Source organism: Capra hircus, chromosome 12 (genome assembly GCF_001704415.2).
Source record: "Capra hircus breed San Clemente chromosome 12, ASM170441v1, whole genome shotgun sequence".
Taxonomy (NCBI): domain Eukaryota; kingdom Metazoa; phylum Chordata; class Mammalia; order Artiodactyla; family Bovidae; genus Capra; species Capra hircus.
The window spans coordinates 54,918,865-54,939,288 of NC_030819.1; the positions used below are offsets into that span (position 1 = coordinate 54,918,865).

General features: G+C 48.0%; 1 protein-coding gene across 1 annotated transcript in view; it reads right to left on the minus strand.

The window, feature by feature from the left end:
* FLT1 (fms related tyrosine kinase 1) overlaps positions 1-20,424 on the minus strand; it is a 207,481-nt gene that overhangs the window by 21,144 nt on the left and 165,913 nt on the right. Inside the window, exons 17-23 of the mRNA XM_018056600.1 lie at positions 19,419-19,551; positions 12,675-12,779; positions 8,894-9,007; positions 7,183-7,271; positions 2,912-3,068; positions 2,360-2,457; positions 1,071-1,193 (exon numbers count right to left, since the gene is read on the minus strand). Coding sequence (XP_017912089.1) covers positions 1,071-1,193; positions 2,360-2,457; positions 2,912-3,068; positions 7,183-7,271; positions 8,894-9,007; positions 12,675-12,779; positions 19,419-19,551 — 819 coding nt within the window. The remainder of the gene's footprint in view (positions 1-1,070; positions 1,194-2,359; positions 2,458-2,911; positions 3,069-7,182; positions 7,272-8,893; positions 9,008-12,674; positions 12,780-19,418; positions 19,552-20,424) is intronic.

Consider the following 20,424-nt stretch of genomic DNA (forward strand, 5'->3'; position numbering starts at 1 on the left):
GACCCTGGGATGAGTGGGGGACAGAGAAAGATACAGCAGGGAGGGTGGGGAGAGGCTGAATGACGCACAGGAAAGAGCAAGACAGACACCCAGGTAGTTGCCATCTTTGCAAGTCGGGGCTCTCGAGGAAAGCCTGTTGTGTTTTCCTTTTAAAGAAACTGTGGGGGACTCCCCCAGCGGGGTCCAGTGGTTAAGACTCCAGGTTTCTGATGCAGGGGATGTGCGTTCCATCCCTGGTCGGGGAACTAAGATCCTGCATGCCTTGAAGTGAGGTCAGAGAGAGAGAAAGAAGAGAGACAGGGGAGCGTGGTTCTCAAAGTAGAATCCTGGGACTGGCTGAGTCCGCTGCACCTGAAGAGTTGTTAGAGTCTCAGGCCCCACTCAAGACTTTGGAATCAGTTTAACAAGCTCTCTGGATGACCTGTGTGCTCGCCCTAGCACATAGGAGCAGAGAGTAGTTGTCTGGGCCCAGACCCAGACGTAATGAAGCCTTCAGGGTAAAGGCCAGAGGGGAGAGGACACGGGAGGTCAGCTCTGAAAGTGGAAATAACACTTATTGCCAGAGACGGGAGGGAGGAGAGGCCAGTGTGAGCCAGCAGAGATGCTGGGCAGGAGGGCAGGGCCGAGGGGGACGTGATTTCCTCCCCAGCGAGGTCATGCGGACGGCTGCCCCCACCCTTTCCTGAGACGTGTACACCTGCCGAATCCATCACCCGGCTTTATCTGAGGGGAAGAGTCCAGGCTGTTCTCCCAGCTGCCTGGGGAACTCCCCCAGGCAGGGGAGAGGAGGGGCTGACGTGGGCTCGGCAGGGCTACTGACCAGTGGTCAAGGGTCCAAGGGACAGGAGCTGGGCTGGGGCCAAGGGAAGGACCGGAGGAGCAGAGCAGGGCCTCTCTGGGCCCCGTGCAAGGACCCTCGGGTCCAGAGGCCGTGGGGCCAGCCTGTCTGCACAGGCTGTTGTTTGGGGACCTCTGCCGAGGAAGTGTAAATATTTACCAAGGGCTTTGGTCTATGGTTTAGAAATGATAGGGCCCCAATGAGTCAAACAAACATCAAACTTTGGACTTACATCTCCTTTTCTCACATAGTCGGGGTTCTTATAAATATCCCGGGCAAGGCCGAAGTCACAAATCTTCACCACGTTGTTCTCAGACAAAAGTATGTTCCGCGCAGCCAGGTCCCGATGAATGCACTAGAATGAAACCAGCGGCACCGTCGATGCTGTCTTAATCTCATCCAGAAGTTCCCTGCGCCTTCTCGCTGTTCCTAACTCAGGGACTCATGCCACATGCTTCCTTTACATGAAGGGACCAGCTTTCCGTGCACATGGGGTCGCCCCAAACATGAAGCACTTCTCTCTACAAATTCAGACCCCTTGGAGGCCCCCAAGTCAAGGAGTGCCTCGAATCCTCTCTGCCCCAGTGCTGCAGGATGGCATCAGGTAAACAGAGCTGGCCGTCCATCCTCCCAGGGAGCACGGCTTCCCCATAGCCTTCTATCCTGAGCTGCTGAGACCAGATCACCGCCCAGCTGGAGTCTCCTAGGAGGACTCCCCTGGGATGAGCTAACAGATGTGGAGCCGAGTACTCTGAGATTCTGACCGCTTCTGGAGGCATGCTAGGGGAAAACATGGAGCGTGGGTGCCGGGATCGTCTAGTCTGAAGCCCAGCGAGCTCTTCCCCTGGAATTAAGTTCTACCCACTGGTACCCTACCCACAAGCCTTCCCTGGTGGCTCAGACACTGAAGAATCCGCCTGCCATGCAGGAGTCCTGGGTTTGATTCCTGGGTCAGGAAGATCCCCTGGAGAAGGGAATGGCAACCCACTCCAGTATTCTTGCCTGGAGAATCCCATGGACAGAGGAGTCTGGTGGGTTACAGTCCATAGAGGTTGCAAAGAGTAGGACATGACTTAGAGACTAACACTTTCACTGGTGCCCAAGAGTCATTTCTCAAACCTCCTCCCTTACATCAGGACAGACTAAGACGTGTGTTGTGAAGTTCACTCTATGTTTAAGGACCTATTGTTGTTTAGTTACTAAGTTGTATCTCACTCTTTTGTGACCCTATGGACTATACCCTGCCAGGCTCCTCTGTCTGGGATTTTCCAGGCAAGGATGCTGGAGTGGCTTGCCATTTTTTCCTTCAGGGGATCTTCTGACCCAAGAATTGAACCCACATCTTCTTGAGTGGCAGGCAGATTCTTTACCAATGAGCCACCAGGGAAGCCCATTTAAGGGCCTACATACTAGCAAATATGAGGAAAAGGGAACTTATAGCAAAGGTTTGTGTTTGCCCATGTGTGTACCCACACATCCAGGCCCAGCGAAGAAGCAGAACAGTGAGGAGTGAGAGCTGACCTTTCTGGAAGACAAAAACTCCATGCCTCTGGCCACTTGAAAACTGTAAGAAATCAGATCTTCCATAGTGATGGGCTGCTTGTAGAAGTCATCAAAATCTGGAAAGCATTAAAACCGGAGCTGTTTGTAAAGTCTCTTGTCAGGCCACCAAATCCCAGCTTATTGGAACAGCGTTAACAGAACATATAACAAACCAACAAACAGATCAGAGTTCATCTCTGAGAGCATTTCAGTCTCCACATGAATAGCCAACATTTTTCCAGGCCTCTAGCCCGGTTTGCTAGTGTTGGGGGAGGTGGGGACGGGGGTGGGGGGCAGGGGGGATGATCCATTAAGACAGAAAGGCCTGGGGGGGAAGACAATTGTACAGTTCCCTGTCAAAATTAGTAACTCTGGAAATAATCTAAATTCAAATCTTATCTCCCCAGGACATTAGCCTTCGAGTCTCTCACGGATGTTTATTAGGGTGATAAATACGAAAAAAATTTCAGAGATGCACAGTGTGTCGTAAAAATATCTCAGAGTGGAGGACAGGAAGGAATTAATACCTACCCTCCTCTTCCTCAACATCACTGAGACTTTTATCTTCCTGAAACCCAGAGCTCGCGAAGCTCTCGCTGCTGGTAACGCTGTCTAGTCTTTGCTTCTCGCCCTGCTCCAGGTCCGGCTCCATCTTTTCTTTCTTAGGCTCCACGTGTAAGGCTGCATCCTTTTAAGAGACCAAGGAAGACAGTGATGAAAGGGACGGCCAGCAATTGCCTGTGTTGGGAGGATGTCCTCTGGCAGAAGGGCTAGTGAGCTAGTAGCCTGGCTGCCCGCTGGGGGTGGGATGTCTTCCACTTTTGACAGGGCTTCTGGGTAGCATCTCAGGTGGGATAAAGGAATATTCACAGCAGCTGCTGTTTACCGAGCACTTAACTCTGCGAGCCAGCACACTGAGGATCTTAGGTATGTTTTCTTGTTTAATCTTTCCAAAAGTTTTACAAAGTAGCTCTTACAATACATGAAGGAATAGATTCAGAGAAGTCAAATAATCAAAGTCACATGCAGCTGGTAGATGGCAAAGCTTGAACCCAGGTCTGGCCAACTCCGTTCTGTGCCCGTAAGCACTTTTCCATCCTGAGCGCCATCTTGGGAAAGATGATATGGAATGATGGACAAGGGTCCCCAGTCGACCTGAGACCATGCTTTATAATCCCCAGGGGGAGTAATAACAGGAGGCTGCAGTTACCAATGTGTCTGGTTTCCTTGGAGAAGGAGGAAACATGAACATTTCTTTTTCTCCTCTCCATTCAAAGATGTAGCCTGATCCTAACAAAGGCAGAAAATGCCTTTCATTCTGAACTGGGCATCTGAGCCCTGGTGTGTATCCAACTCTTTCATTAAGTGTGTGATCTTGAGCAGCGAACCACCTTGCTTTTCTGGGATTTCCTTTTCCACATCTGAAAAGCTCTATCATCTTGTGTTTGGACTCACAGGAGTTATTCATTTTGGGTGGAACCAGAAAAGATGGGTATCATCTTTAGTAATTCATCTAATTGCTGTGACTCTAGAAACAGCATTATCAGTGGCTTCATGAGTCTACCAGGTACCTGGCTCAGGGGTGGCTGTAGGGGAACTGGGGTTCAGAGGTGTTCCCTGAACCACCTGCGCTTTGTGGCTGGGCCGGCTCTCCATCCTTCCTTGGTTTTTCCTGGAAGCATCACTACATCGGAATGGTCCCTCCACTAGAGGGCGTAGTGGGAGCAAGCAGAGGACAGACAAGACAGCTTCAGCCCCCAAAACCGTGGAAGCACAAAAGGTCTCTAGGCTCCTGCCCCTGGAAAGAGGCCCTCTGCGCCTGCTGCAGAAGGGAGTTAGTTCTCAGAGTGAACCCCCGCTGCCATCCAGGTGACCTACCTGAGAGCAGGTAAAGAATGTTAACTCTGGTTACTGTATGTCCCTGAGGCAGTTAGATTTGATTCTGCTCAGTTGGGGACTGAAATTTTATTTCCCACGAGACCCTTTCCAGGACAGAAGTGGGCAGGGGAAGGTGCTGGGGTGAAAAGTTCTTGACTCTTTGGCGAAGCTCCAGGGACCATAACTCAGACTCCCCCACCCCACCCCCGCTTCCCCACTCCCGGTCAATGGTATACTTAGCTCTGCTTATTGGTAACTGTTTTGGGTAAATAAAGGTTGATTTACTGAACTTTTGGGACTCGGACAGAATCCACTGGATTTATTACAAATAATATTTAAAGATCCTAGTGAATTTATTTGGAAAATGAAATATCCCATTTCGATTTAGCCTTTCGGTTTTTCTTTCACCTTCTCTTTATATGTCTTTAGGTTCCAAATATGAAATACAGCTGTGTGTTTTCCACGAAAACACTGAGCTCCACCAACAGGGAGGTGAATCATTAAATATAGCCCGAGAAGGAAGCAGGCTCTTCAAACAAAGGACGTACGAACGCAAACGTTCCATCCTGCCCAGGTCCCTGGGGTATTCTTGCTGGCTTAGTTCTTCCTGAAGCCAGCCCAGGATTTCAGGACTGAGGAGAAGTTGTACAGCTCTCAGTCCAGGGCACCATTCTCCACTTTTTCTTGTGTTTTTTTCCCCCTCTTACCCAGGTCAGTGCATGGAAAAAGTATTGAAGGGACATTAGAAGAACTGGGTTCTTTCTTCTTGACTTTATCTTTTGCCAAGTTCATGTCCTTAAGGCAATCGCTGGACTTTCTAGGCACGTCTATGATGTGAGTGTGGACTAGCTGATCACAAAGATCCCTTTCAGCTTTAAGATTCTCATCATGTTATTTTTCAGTTGCTAAGTCGTGTCCAACTCTTTGCAACTCCATGGACTGCAGCACACCAGGCTTCCCTGTCCTTCAGTCTCCCAGAATTTGCTCAAACCTATGTCCCTTGAGTTGGTGATGCTATCCAACCATCTCATCCTCTGTCGTCCCCTTCTCCTCCCACCCTCAGTCTTTCCCAACATCAGGGTCTTTTCCAATGAGTCAGTTCTTCCCATCAGGTGGCCAAAGTATTGGAGCTTCAGTTTCAGCATCAGTCCTTCCAGTGAATATTCAGGGTTGATTTCCTATAGGATTAACTGGATCTCCTTGCAGTCCAAGGGATTCTCAAGAGTCTTCTCCAGCACCACAATTCGAAAGTATCAGTTCTTCAGTGCTCAACCCTCTTTATGGTCCAACTCTCACATCTGTACATGACTACTGGAAAAACCATAGCTTTGACTAGATGGACCTTTGTCAGCAAAGTGATGTCTTTGCCTTTTAATATGCCACCTAGGTTTGGGCTTCCCTGGTGGCTCAGATAGTAAAGAATCTGCCTTGCCATCATCTTTTAAGATATGAGTGACTAAGTGATTTGTGCATGTCTGGGTCTGTATGGAGAGAGAGGGAGGGAGATGGGGAGAGAGAAATTTATCAAGATGACTTAACATTTAGATAGATGGCTAGTAGATTTAATCTCTATCACTGCACACAGTGGGATCAAATAAGCTCTGTGCTCACCACAAAAAGAGTGTGATATATTAGCACAGAAAGAGGTTTTTTGTTTTGTTTTTTTTTTTTTTTTGCTTCCTTGTTATCTAGCTCCTTTATTGGAGTGTCATTGCTTTACAATGTTGCATTAATTTCTGGGAAAAAAAAAACTTAAAGGAAAAGGCAGAGATTGTATTTTAAGCTTAGTTATTAATGGTGTTGACTGAGGAAAAGCACAACCTAAAAACTGTGAGTCAGGTTTATTCAGTGTCTTTCTGAGGACTGTGTTCTGGAAGCAGCCTTGCAGAGAGCTCTGAGGAGGTAGAGGAGGTCAGTTTACACGTGATTCTGGTGAAGACAGTGCGTGCAACCCAGAGCATATGCAGGCGAAAGGCTGCTGCTAGTCCCAGGGAATAGATACCTTAGTTAATGGTTTCAGAGCTTTTCTGACTAGGAGAGAGAGCAAGATACAGGTTCCTAAAAAATTTCTTATGTGAAAATTGGTGACTATCTGAAGGCCTGTTCTGCTAGTTTTCCCAGGGCACAGATTGCCTTATTTCTAATCTCCACCTGAACTCCTTTCAGAGTGTTTTAAAGGTCAGCAAAAGATCCTCTGGAGGAGGAAATGGCAACCCACTCCAGTTTTGTTGCCTGGAAAATTCCATGGACAGAGGAACCTGGTAGGCTACCATCCATGGAGATGCAAAGAATTGGACACGACTGAGCGACTGAGAACAAAGGTCAGCAACTGAAGTGGCTCATGACTCGGTCCTTGTAGAGCCGGATGGATAGCTAGCAACATTTCTCTAGTTGGCAACGGGAAAGTGTATTTTCTTGTTTTATGCTATTATTTTTGTTGTTCAGTTGCTCTGGTCATGTCTAGCTCTTTGCAACCACATGGACTGCAGCACATCAGGCTTCCCTGTTCTTCACTGTCTCAAACTCATGTCCATCAAGTCAGAGATGCCATCCAACCATCTCATCCTCTGTCACCCCCTTCTCTTGCCTTCAGTCTTTCCCAGCATCAGGGTCTTTTCCAATAAGTCAGTTCTTCCCATCAGGTGACCAAAGACTTGGAGCTTTAGCTTCAGCATTAGTCCTTCCAATGAATACTCAGGGTTGATTTCCTTTAGGATTGACTAGTTTGATCTCCTTGCAGTCTAAGGGACTCTCAAGAGTCTTCTCTAACACCGTAATTTGAAAGCATCAGTTCTTTGGTGCTCAGCCTTCTCTATGATCCAACTCTCACATCCGTACATGACTACTAGACGTGACTATGTTGCTATAGCCTGAATGGAAACTCAATTCTTTGTTGAAAAATCCCCAACCCAGAAGTTCCTTACCTTGTTGAGAAAGAATAAGGCCCGTTTGCTCTTGAGATAGTTGGAGAGATTTCCATATTTGCAGTATTCAACAATCACCATCAGGGGCCCTGCAACCAGAGCAACGCAAGCTCAGCCAGTCATCTGCCAGCTTCAGTAGGCCTGGAGGTCTCAAACCTACTTATTTTAATATTAGCGAGTTCTGCGGGAAACCCTGGGTTGGGAAGACCCCCTGGAGAAGGGAATGGCTACCCACTCCAGTACTCTTGCCTGGAGAATCCCATGGACAGAGGAGCCTGATGGGCTACAGTTCATAGGGTCGAAAATGAGTCAGACAGGATTCGGTAACTAACATTTTCTGGGAGATGCAACTTAGGAGTGAGATTTCTCTTTCAACTGAACCTGAGAAAGAGTTTAAAAATACAAAAGGAGTAGACATGGGGGAGGAGTATGGGGAGGAAGCAGAAAAAAAGAGTAGTAGGAGAGAGAGAGAACTTTGAGGAGGGGGCGGGGCAAGGTCAGGGCTCTGCCTGTGACTGGCAGCCACCCTCCCTGCCCCCAGCCTCTGGACACTGTCACATCAGCCCCTTCTCCCAGGTCCTGTCTGGCCTGGCTTCCCTGCACCACAGCCCCCTGGGGGCGTCTGCATGGAGACTGCCTTGGGGCTTTCAAGATCTAAAGTGGGGATCAGCCAATTTATAAAGGAAGAGAAGATAAATATTTGAGGTTCAGTAGGCCACACAACCCTGGAGAAGGGAATGGCAACCCACTCCAGTATCCTTGCCTGGAAAATCCCATGGACAGAGGAGCCTGGCGAGCTACAGTCCACGGGGTCGCCAAGAGTCGGACTCGACTGAGTGACTAGGCGGCAGGCCACACTTCTATCAAGTCTGCCTCTGAAGCCTGAGAGCGCCTTGGATGGCACCCTTGAGTGTGTTTCAACTTTACGAACACAGGGATTTGAATTTCGTAACATTATCCCATGTCACAAAATATACTTCTTTTGCCCGCCGCCCCAACCCTGTCCCCCAGCTATTTCAAACGGTCAGATGAAGCCCACAGGCTGACCGGCCGTGGTTTGCCAACTTCTGGCCAAAAGAAGCAAGAAGGTTGGGAAGGGAGGCAACCCCAGACCTGCACTGCGGGTCCCCGGGCGCCCTGTAGTCTTCCCCCAGGCCCTTCAGTCCTCCCCACCACTCATCCAACCCGGCTCAAGGCCTGAGGGAAGAACAGCATCAGGTTCTGGATCAAAGAAGACGTGGCCCCAGAGGGGCCCCTGGCTGCGGGCCCTGCCCTGGGGAGGTTGGAAAGGCCTGTGGGAGCCTTGGTCATGACACAGCCCAGTCCCTGCACTTGGCCCGGGTGGGTGAGGGCTGTCTGAAGGCCATGGCTGGCCCCTCCTTCCACTGGGATCCTGCCTGGAGCCATCCCTTCCCTTGGAGGAAGCTTCCGGAATGCCCACCTTCTGCGAGTTTACCTCGGCTCCCATCATGGGTGTCCTTCTGGGTCTGGTTCATCAGAACCAGACGGGTCTCAAAGGGAGTCCTTCTGTTTGGAACCTTTAAGCTAAGCATCCAGGGAAGGCATTTCCAGGATGGGAGCCCCTTCCATCCTGGGACAGACTCCTCCGGACCATAGCAGGCCGTCTTCCAGGGGGTGGAGGGAAGGGTGGGGGGGGACAGAGAAGCTGCCCTGGCGTGTGAACCCGAAGAGCAGCCCCCTCACCACCTACCTCCTTGCTTGGTGCAGGCTCCCAGCAGGTTGACGACGTTCAGATGGTGGCCGATGTGGGTCAGGATCTTGAGCTCGGTCATCAGAGCCTTGTACTCACTGGCCGTGGCCCCCTCTGTGTGAGGGGCAAGGGAGAGTCAGGGCGGCGGGACAGTGGGGCTCTCTCCTTGAGGGCGGCCCTCGTCCCCTCGGAGGTGAGCAGCACTCAGCTCTCACTGCACCGACTTCCCCACGCTCTGCAGAAAGGCCAGTCTCCAGCCTGTGTTCACTCCTCCACCCTCTTGAGCCAGCATCCTCTGGGCTACAGTGAGGCTGGAGTGGTGTGGGGTCAGTTACTGGACATCCCTCTGGGTGGACCGGGTCCCTGAGGGTCAGGTGCTGACTCGGACCTGGGCACCTCGTGGGAGCGCCCTGCGGGAGCGCCCTCCCAAGGCTTACTTCTGTCAGAACCAGGCCCAGCTAGAAGCTTCCAGGCAGGGATGCGCCCACATCTCTTTTTCTCACTTTCCCCACTTTGAGAATTACAAAGGAGAAGCACAGAGGGGCCTGCAAGGGCAGAGAGGCCCCTTCTGTAAACATCTCTGCTGTGTTGTTATGTTTTCCCTGTAACCTCTTCCTCCCTGGATTCCTCAAGGTTATCTCAAGTCAGGAGGGTCTGTAAGCATCTGACTTCAGCTTCATTCTCAGAGATAAACAACATCAGTCTAAGAATTAGCAGAGTCTAAAGCCTAGATTAACTTTGTCCTGTCTGTCTGCTCTTATTGGTTAACTTATAAAGCATTAACAAATTTCAAATTATGTTTAGAAGTTTAAAATAAGTCATATTGGCTTGCTGTAAAATATTTCAACAATATGTTTATGGAGTAAAAAGTAAAAGTCATCCCAATCCAGTTACTTTTTAAAAAAAGAAAGAAATCCAATTACCTTTTTAGAAGTAACTACTGTTAATCACTTGGAGTTTCAGACCGTTTTCTATGCATTTATAAATATATGAAGCCAATCAAAAGTCTTTTGTTTGTTTACATAAATGGGATCATATATAAAAATATAAAAGCAAATTTGATGTATATAATTTGCTTTCTCTCCTTTTAAATGTGACGGACTTTTCTCATCCTTTTAAATTGATTAATGGCATTCCTGACATTTAGATGGTCTACAGTTGTGGTTTGTTTTTGCCATTACAAATACTATTTAATAAACAGCCTGTGATCTTTGCGCCCGTGTGTGTTTCTGTAGGACAGTCCTAGAAGTGAGTGGAAGGCTGTGCGTTTCACATTGTGGTAGATATTGGAATGGAATTTCATAAGCACAAGTCATTTTTTAATAATAACCAAATAAACACTAGAAGCCTCCCAAAGGAGTTGGGATTGGCTCAGAGTAGATGCTCAACAAATATTTGTTAGACAAATAAACAACATGATTACTCTTCTCATCTCAGACATGGGCTTAAGGCCCAGAAAGGTTAAAGGTTTTGCTCAAGGGCACTTTGAAAGAGCTTCTGAGTCATGGCCTTTGTTTGACCTTCTGCCTTTCCAGTGTCTCCTAGAAACAGATGGCCAACCAACTTAAACAAGAAAGCTTGAATGAAAATAGTGTTTTAGTGATGTTATATAGTGGGTGATTTGGCAATCTCTTGCAGTCAAGGCTGCTGGCTTAAAAAAATGATAAGCCTTTATTAAGATATTATACACACTATTTTTGTATTGCATAGAACAGATTCTCTGGGCCTTTAAAGAAAATCTCAAGTCAGAATTTCCCCCTCAGATTCATTCTTCCATGCCCTGATGCCCCTTTGGCACAGAGGGAAAACCAGGTTCTTTAGCTCATATTTTTCCATTTACAGGCAGGGCCATGGCTTTTATCTTGGGCCTATAATAGACAAGCATGGGCAGCCGATTTGCCCCTTCTAGCATCTTATTGCTCAGCTAGTTTTGTCTCCCTGTGTGTGGTCGTAAGCAGGAAGACAAAACTAGCTGAGGGATAAGATGCTTTCAGATTTAATGTCAACTTATCTCAAGGCTGGATACCAGCTTGCCTCCAGAACACAGACCAGAATCATTTTCAGGATTTTGGAGCAATGGATCATTTCTAGAAGGCAGCCCTTCTGTAGCACTGAGGTGTGTGTGTGTCAGGGGGATGAGCCTTGCACCCGAACACTTCCTTTTGCATGGCTGAGTTGTGTGGCCTTGCAGAGGCTACTTAACCTTTCTGGGTGTTGGTTCTTTATCTGTAAACTGAGATAATAAAATCTACCTCACAGAAGCTCTAGAGAGAAAAATAAGAAAAGTGACAATTTCATGCAATTCAAGCTACTGTATTAAAGTATATAGGGTTGGCTAGAAAGTTCATTTGGGTTTTTCCATAACCCAATACCTAGTCTGGTGCTTTCTCGCATAGAAGACGTGCTGATGCCTTTTCCCTTTAGACCCTGGGATTGGGGGTGTCCAGGGTGGGGTGCTGGAATGCAGGATGATCTCAGAAATGCCTGTGATCATCTGGGTAGTTCCCCTTGAACAAATCCTCCTGTTTCATGGATGCAAAACTCCTTTTTCCTGGCTACCTTCAGGCTCTTTGTAGAGCTTTATCAGAGTCGTCACTCAACAGGCCTTTGAAGTGGAAAATACCACCACATGGGGCTTTTTGCAGTGCCGGTGTCAGCGCTGGATGAAGGTGAAGGCTTTGCCGTCCCCGCCCCCCAGCGAATGGGTCTCCCAGCTGGACTCTTTGCCAGCTACCTGCTTGGCTGAGCGCAGAGCTTCCTGTGCCTGAAAACCCCCTGGCAATGTGTCAGCAACGTTGGAAAGCTGAAAACTGCCCTGTGGGCTTTCAGTCCTGTTTCTTTCGGTTTGGGAACCTTAAAATGCATTGAAGTAACATGACAATTTCATCACAATGAAGAAGTGTTTTCTGCACTTTAAAGCAGAGGTCCCCAACCTTTTTGGCACCAGGGGCCAGTTTTGTGGAAGATAATTTTTCCATGAACTGGGGGCAGGGGGAGGAGATGGTTTCAGGATGATTCATGTGCATCACATTTATTATGCACTTTATTTGTGTTATTACTACATTGGCTCCACCTCAGATCATCAGACGGTAGATTCTGGAGGTTGGGGACCCCTGCGGTGGGGAGCTGTGTGTCTTGGAGATGTTTGGTTTATGAGATTTTCAGTGGTTTTCATTTTCATTCTATCTTAGGGTGGTGGTCGTAAATTGCTTTGTCATTTGACCCACCTCCCAGTGCTTCACAGAGTGATAGTATTGTCAACATAGAAAGAAAATTTGTTCATTTGTTTTTAAATCTCTAAAGAGGAAATGTTTTATGGACAGGACTTGAGCCTATAAAATAGCTTGATGTTCTGATCAACTCAATTGTTCTAGCTTCACCGTCTTTATAGTGAGCTCAAGCCCCAGCTGAGCCTTTGAGATTTAGACATACAGCCAAGTTTCCATTGTAATGTCATAGGGGACCACTCCAAAAATTCATACCTGTGGTTACTGTGAGCTTAGGTCCCTGGTAGCCTACAAGAGTCTGAGACGGGGTAGGAGAAACATCTTTGACAGAAATCATTTTCCCATGGATACTGCTGGACTGTTTCACTTACAAGGTTTATTTTGAGCTCTTGGTGGCCTCATGGAAAGCTCCAGAGGTCAAGGGTCTTCCAGCAGAAGAAAGTTATGTGGCCAGAGCAGACATGGCCTCTGTCTGCTGCTAGGCCACATTCCACTAGTACCAACACATAGGGAACATAATGGGGAAGTTGAAAGCCCAATCAGAGCATCCATACCTTTCAGCATCTTTACAGCCACAGTCCGGCAGGTGGGTGATTTCTTGATGCCGAATGCCGATGCTTGCACCACTTTTCCAAAAGCCCCTCTTCCGAGTGACTTGCCTACAATGGAAAGAAGACGGTTTGTTTGCCAAGCCAGCAGTATCAGTTTAAGTCTTTCTCAGGAAGAAAGGGCCTTTTCCCTATGTGTGTATGTGTGGCATGTAGCTTTGAAGGGAATCTCCAATGAATAGACCCCAAATGGGTTAGGGACACATTTATGTGGCATCTTCCTTCCAACTCTTCACTGCACTGCCATGTGGCCCTTGCCCTGTACAGCAAGGCTGGGACCTTCCAGGACATTCGGGGCAGCTGTAGGGCCTGTTTTCTTTTACAAAGTCCTTTTCCAGGGGGAGAGGCTACAGAATCTGCAGTTGGTTTTTTCCATTGTCTGATAACATCATTACCACAAAAATTCCCCTGTGTTTAAACTAAACCCCTTTTCTTGCCACTTAAGCTTATTTCTTCTGACCCGTGTTCCAACAAAGGGAACAAACTGACAAGGGTGGTTACTGCTATTGGCTATAATGATGCTTCAGAGCTACCAAAAAATCACTTAAGTAATTTCTCAGACTTCCTTGCCAGGCAGAATATCCTCCGTATTTTTAATGTGTCTTTGCATGATGATTACAAATCTTTGTGGTTTAAACCATGTACCCCTCAACCCCGGGTAGCAATTTGCTTCAACCACAGAGAGGTGGTTGCCAAGTGCAGTAACAAAGTGTGAGGTTTCATTCATGGTTCCCCAGTGGTATGCTATGTTCTAATGACTGCTAGCACATTTGTTTGTTTCCCTCACCCTTGAATGAGACCACTTGACTCAAAGGGGCAAGGACCATGCCTGAAACTTCCCAGAACCTGGTGCATGGGGCATCAGGGTCCCTGTTCATTAGTACAGAAGGGAGAGGTGCATTTGGGAGTTTGTGAAATGCTCAAACCAAGCCTCTTACAGTCCTAAGTTAACTGGAGGGGCCCGTGGGATGCACAGCTGAACAGTGCTCTGTGAGGAGGGCACCTCCCCCCTTTTCCGATCAGTGCTTCCTTCTGCATCTCCAGGACACAGGTAGCTGACTCCAACCTGTCCAGTAGGAAACCAATACCCCTCAATCGTGATATGGTAGGAGAAAGAGTGAGCCAAAGAAGTCGCCTTTTGTTGGTTCTTTGGGGGCAGAGCTGTGGAGTAGAGGAAGCCAACAAAATGCTTCTGATGAAAATTAAATCCTGGTTCAGTTCAGTTCACTTCAGTCACTCAGTCGTGTCCGACTCTTTGCCACCCCATGGACTGCAGCATGCCAGGCCTTCCTATCCATCATCAGCTCCCGGAGTTTACTTAAACTCATGTCCATCCAGTCAGTGATGCCATCCAACCATCTCATCCTCTGTCATCCTCTTCTCCTCCTGCCTTCAATCTTTTCCCAGCATCAGGGACTTTTCAAATGAGTCAGCTCTTCACATCAGGTGGCCAAAGTATTGGAGTTTCAGCTTCAACGTCAGTCCTTCCAATGAATATTCAGGACTGATTTCCTTTAGGATGGACTGGTTGGATCTCCTTGCCATCCAAGGGACTCTCAAGAGTCTTCTCCAACACCACAGTTCAAAAGCATCAATTTTTCTGTGCTCAGCTTTCTTTGCAGTCAAACTCTCATATCCATATATGACTACTGGGAAAACCATAGCCTTGAATAGATGGACCTTTGTTGGCAAAGTAATGTTTCTGGTAGTCAGTGTTAATTTAACACAGCACCTCTGGTCCTATTTCTTTCTCATGCTGTTCTGATAATGTGTTTTCAGTGAGCTAACTTTCCTCCCTCCCTCCCTTCCTTCCCAAAAGACACAGTTTGTTGTTTGTTTGTTAAGATTTCTGGAAAGTTTATAATGAAGCTCTCCTTGTCCTCATCCTGCTGCTGCTGCTGCTAAGTCACATCAGTCATGTCCGACTCTGTGCGACCCCATAGACAGAAGCCCACTAGGCTCCCCCATCCCTGAGATTCTCCAGGCAAGAACACTGGAGTGGGTTGCCACTTCTTTCTCCAATGCATGAAAGTGAAAAGTGAAAGTGAAGTCGCTCAGTCGTGTCTGACTCAGCGACCACATGGACTGTAGCCTACAAGGCTCCTCCGTCCATGGGATTTCCCAGGCAAGAGTACTGGAGTGGGGTGCCATTGCCTTCTCCATGTCCTCATCCTACCGAACCTTTATACTTGCATGCACAACTCCTCAGTAACAAAGTGTCCTCACCTGCCTCAACTTAGAGTCTTCCACTGCCCACCCCCCGGCATCCAGTAAGAACGTGGGAAGAGCTCGGTCACCAATGTCATCAGAGGCGTCTCCCTGCCTGGGTCTCACGAGGACGCTGGTGAGATGACACGCCTCCCGGGTCAGAGGGGCACCTGTCGTGCTGACAGAGATCCTGCTCCCAAGGCACGCTCGTGGGCCGGGATACAGCCTCTGCTTCCTTCTTCAGGTCAAAGTGTGCAAGAAACAGTGAAATCAGGGCTTCTCTCTTACCTACAAGAGTGTTAAGGGGACCCTGAAGTGGGATACAGGAAGCACGCTGGCAGATGCCTTCCCCAGATTTGTAAATATTGGTGTTTTCTGATTAGAGGCTTAATCCTTGCTTTCATAGGGTAAAAGAACACCTTTTCTTCTGCACCACCTTCTATTGTCTCCTGCGAAAATTGTCCTGAGCCTGAGACAGGTAATGAGCATCTCTGTTTTGGGTATCTGTCCACAGACTCCTGCTTGTCTGGGGCAGGCAGCGTCCTTTTCATCCCCACACCTCCAGCCCCCACACATTCCCTTCTTTGTCAGCACAAAACACTTCCCATCTTCCAACGGGAAGGTGCCCTCTCAGACATGATCTTAACTTCTGTGAGTTGAGGACTTTGCCTTGACCAGTGAGAATGAGCCCATTCTCACTTGACTTCCTTCAGATTTTTCATTTATTCTCTTGGAAGCTGACTGTCGCCTCGTAAAACAGCCTGAAGCTCTTACAAGCTCTTTAATCGTCTGATACATCTTAGTCCTCTGGTGGACACACAATTCCAGTGTCAGGGGAGCCCTGCCATGCTGGACTTGATCTCGCTTGGTCCTTCTTTTCCCTTAATCCTCCTTGGTGCTACCCGGATGCCACTAGCTAGCTTGGAAAAGTGCTGGGTCATTGTTATGGAATGGAATACTACAGGGATCTCCTCTGAGAGGGACTGGTTAGGGTCCCTGCACAGGGAGGGTGGTTGGGGGAGATCAGGGCAACCTGGAGCTGAGCCCTTCTTGGCATCCAGGATGGTCTTCCAGGAGGCAGAAGCAACCCAGGCTCAAGCCACTCACCAGATTTCAGACATCCTATGTGCTTTCCCATGGTAGGTAATTCTGAATTTATCTTCCAATGGGAAGAGCCCCTGTTTGACATGATCTCAACTTTTGTGATAAATATATAGGAGTTGAATTTTCTTCCAGCTTTGGTGAGGAATCACTAATAAAACAAGTTTCTTTAGTTCTGGATTCCAGGAATTTCAATGGTAGCAATACTCTGGACCCAAGCCTCAGCCCTGTCTGTCTCTCAGATGCTATCAGTTCCAGCTTCTCTCACCAGTGCTGCGGGTTGTAACCCAGAGGGAAGACGCAGATGAAATCAGAAGCCATTTGGTCTGTGTGTTTCTCTATATCTGTAACCCATTATAACTCTCGCATCAAACCAACTTTTCTTCGTCATCCACCCAGACATCATTTTGGTTACTTTCACTTGTCAGACGTGACTTCAGATTGTTCTGTTATCTACTTGGCTTAAGAAACACATCTTGGGCCTCTCTGCTCCCATAGAAGTGGGATGAGGCTTCCTCTGGCCCTTGGAGCCATACTCAGCACTGAAAGGCCAAGCTGGTTTGTCTGACACACTTACTCTCACCCGTCAGAGACACTTGCATGCCTATCAGCTGAATCATTGCATCTGGTGACTCTGGGAGGGAAGAGAACTATAAGATCTCTAGCAAGGAGCATCTTCTGAAATGGGCTTATCTAAACCCACAGAGCCCCTGGGGGAATTCTGGTTCACAGTCTACCTCGATGGGCCATCAAGGATCATAGTGGTCCTAGGCCAAGGAATGAAGGAATGGGACAGAAAGCTCTCGCATCCTGTACAGAAGAATCGTGCCTGCTTGTGACTAATACCTCTGGAAAGCAGTGTGGCCTGAGAATGGCTTACTTACAGTTGTGGGAAAATTATCACATGTTCCTGCCAAGGTCACTGGGGGCGGGGGGGTCTGGGCCAGCTGCCATGTAATTTAGACTTACAGAAGGCACTCATCTGGTGTACCACCTGCCCCGAACTGCTCTAAATTTAGTTGACCCCCCCATGTCCCCATCAGCAGCCATTGCTGGCTTTTGCCTGTCTTTCCAGCATTTTTTTTTACTGATTTTTTTTTTTAACTGATTTCCAATTTTCTGCCCCAAGCCAAACAGCACACATTATTGGGGCCAAGTCTTCTTTCTCATATAGGGAGAAATAAAGGTGGAATCAAGCCCAAGAGAATGACAAGAAAATCCCTCTGTCTCCTCCCCTCCCCCAATACAGTCTGCATGTGGGGGAGGGGCGGCTTGGCCACTGCATTTGTAACAAGTGCTCTGCACCGAGTAACAAGCGCCACTGGCTCCACGATCTCTCTCCCTAGTTCCAAATACTAATGATTCTTCAGAAGCCACTGTCTGAGTATCTGGACAGGAGTCTTGGAGGCTATGCACTACAGTAATGTGCATTGTGACCTCTGAGCTGGAGGGACTTGGGGGCTGAGCTGGCGGGAAAGCACGTTACTTGGTGTTGACAGCATCCCTGTTACCTAGGAAACAACAATCTTCCCTTTCTGTCAGTGGAGCATAAACATGAAAGAGAAGGGCTTTCTTCTCTGTGTTGGCCATTCCAGACACCCAGGGAAATTCAAAGTATGTAACTTATAGATTCATGCAACGGGGCTTTTTGATCCACAGTTGTGGCAAGCACCAGCTCTTTCACCAAATACTCGGTTTCCCCGCACCTCCCCATTCTGAATTGTGTTCCAGGTCACCATTTTCTAAATTTTGTTTAAATTTTATTTATTTTTAATTGGAGAATAATCGCTTTACAATGTTGTGTTGGTTTCTGCCGTACACCGACATGAAGCAGCCATAGGTGTGCCCGTGTCCCCTCCTTCTTGACCCTCCATCTGAGCCCCTACCCCATCCCGCTCCTCTAAGTTGGCACAGAGCACCAGGCTGAGCTCCCTGCATCCTACGGTAAATTCCCACTAGTTGCCTATTTTATACATGGTAATATACGGGTTTCCAGCTACTCTCAATCTGTTCCCCCCTTTCCTTTCCCTGCTGTGTCCACAAGTCTGTCTCTATGTCTGCAACTCCACTGTGGCCCTGTGAACAGGTTCATCAGTACCATCTTTCTAGATTCCATGAAGTGAAGTTGTGAAGTTGCTTAGTCGTGTCCGACTCTTTGCAACCCCATGGACTGTAGCCTACCAGACTTCTCAGTCCATGGGATTTTCCAGGCAAGAGTGCTGGAGTGGGTTACCATTCCATTCTCCAGGGGATCTTCCTGACCCAGGAATTAAACCCACATCTCCTGCATTGTAGGCAGACGCTTTACCCTCTGAGCCACCAGGGAATATATGTGTTAATACATGATATTTGGGTTTCCCTGACTCAGATGGTAAAGAATCTGCCCTCAATGCAAGAGACACGAGTTCGATCCCTGGGTTGGGAAGATCCCCTGGAGAAGGGAATGGCTATCCACTCCAGTATTCTTGCCTGGGAAATCCCATGGACAGAGGAGCCTGGAAGACTAAAGCCCATGGGATTGGGGCTTCCCAGGTAGTGCTAGGGTTAAGGAACCCACCTGCCAGTATAGGAGATGTAAAGACGTGGTTTCATTCCCAGGTGAGGAAGATCCCTTGGAGGAGGACATGGCAACCCACTCCAAAAGTCTTGCCTGGAGAATCTCATGGACAGAGGAGCCTGGAGGGCTACAGTCCACAGGGTTGCAAAGAGTTGGACAAAACTGAAGTGACTTAGCATATATGATACTTGTTTTTCTCTTTTTGACTTACTTCACTCTGTGTAACTGGCTCTTGGTTCATCCACTTCATTAGAACTGACTCATTCATTCCTTTTAATGGCTCAGTAACATTCCATTGTATGTATGTACCACAACTTCTTTATCCATCCATCTGTCCATGGACCTCGAGGTAGCTTCCATGTCTTAAGGCTATTGTAAATAGTGCTGCGATGAACATTGGGGCACATGTTCACCACTTTCTCATCCTACAGAAGTTTTGTTATTTAACAGTGCCTATGAGACGCTGCTGAAACTAATCGCTCCCTTCCCCTTCACTATATGTGCTCTCATGTCCGTGTCCTTCTCCCTTCGAGGGGATGGACTCAAGCACCTTTGCATCCCTACCACTGAGATGGGTGTCAGCTGCTCGGTGAAGATGCCTGATGACTGTTGAAAGAAGGGACGGGTGCTGCCTTGTCCCCTTGACCTGCTGTCTCACCAGTCCAGAGAATTCTTTATCTCTGTGTCCATCTCCCTTGCTGGTTTTTGAGCAACTAGAGGATAGAATCCCGCATCTAGTTACTTCTGCTTTGCTCAGAGCACTGTGTTTTGTGGGCAGTGGGTGCTTGGTGCAGGTTTAGGAATCCAGGGAACAAATACATTACCCAGTTTAAGTCTCTCCCGGGCAAACTCCCACTTGCTGGCATCGTAAGGGAGCCGATCACACTGCTCATCCAGGGGAACTTCATCTGGGTCCATGATAATCGACAGATAGTCAGCTTTAATCTCAGAAGATGACTAAGGAATAAAGAGATCTCAGAGTCACCAACCAGGGAACAATTTAAACCCAGATATGTAATGTAAAACAATACTTGGCATCATCAGGTCCTATTTTGGTTCATTGGGCTGAAACCACATGGTCGGGAGCAGCACGTGCCCTCTGCATGCACATAGACACATCACACGCGAGCATGCAATTTCCATCAAGCCACTCCTTACTCTTTTCACAATGCGTTTCTCTGGTACCCCCTCCACTATCCTGTCTCGGACCAAATGCGCTCAGATTCTGCAGTGACCTTAATGCTTTTTCTTAAACAGTGATCAGAAACTCCCCAGTGGCTCAGTGGTAGAGAATCCAGCTGGCAATGCAGGAGATGTGGGTTGATCCCTAGGTGGGGAAGATTCCCTGGAGAAGGGAAGGGCGGCCCACTCCAGTATCCTCGCCTGGGAAATTCCATGAGCAGAGGAGCCTGGTGGGCTACAGTCCATGGGGTCACAAAGAGTCGGACAGGACTTAGCAACTAAACCACCACCAAGCAGTGATCACATAATAATTCTTCTCTGAAAAAATGCAAAGTATTTTAATAAAATCATTCCAAACAATGACTATAAATAACTTTCCATGGTTATTCTCCAGGAATACGCATGGCAGATGGGTCAGCAGTGGGTTGTGGCTTTTCTGGATTTGTAAGAAAGGCTAAAGTGGCCAAGTAAACCCAGAGTCCCTGGGACAGTGGAGAAGCGCGTTTCATATGAAGTGGTTAAAGACACCCAGAAGGCCCCTTGGTTGCCACAGCAACCTGAAAAGGCTAGAGTGAGATTAGAATAAGATTCACCTGGAGGAGTTACAGAAAAAGGGTACTGAGCTCAGAACTTAAACACCAGTCAGCC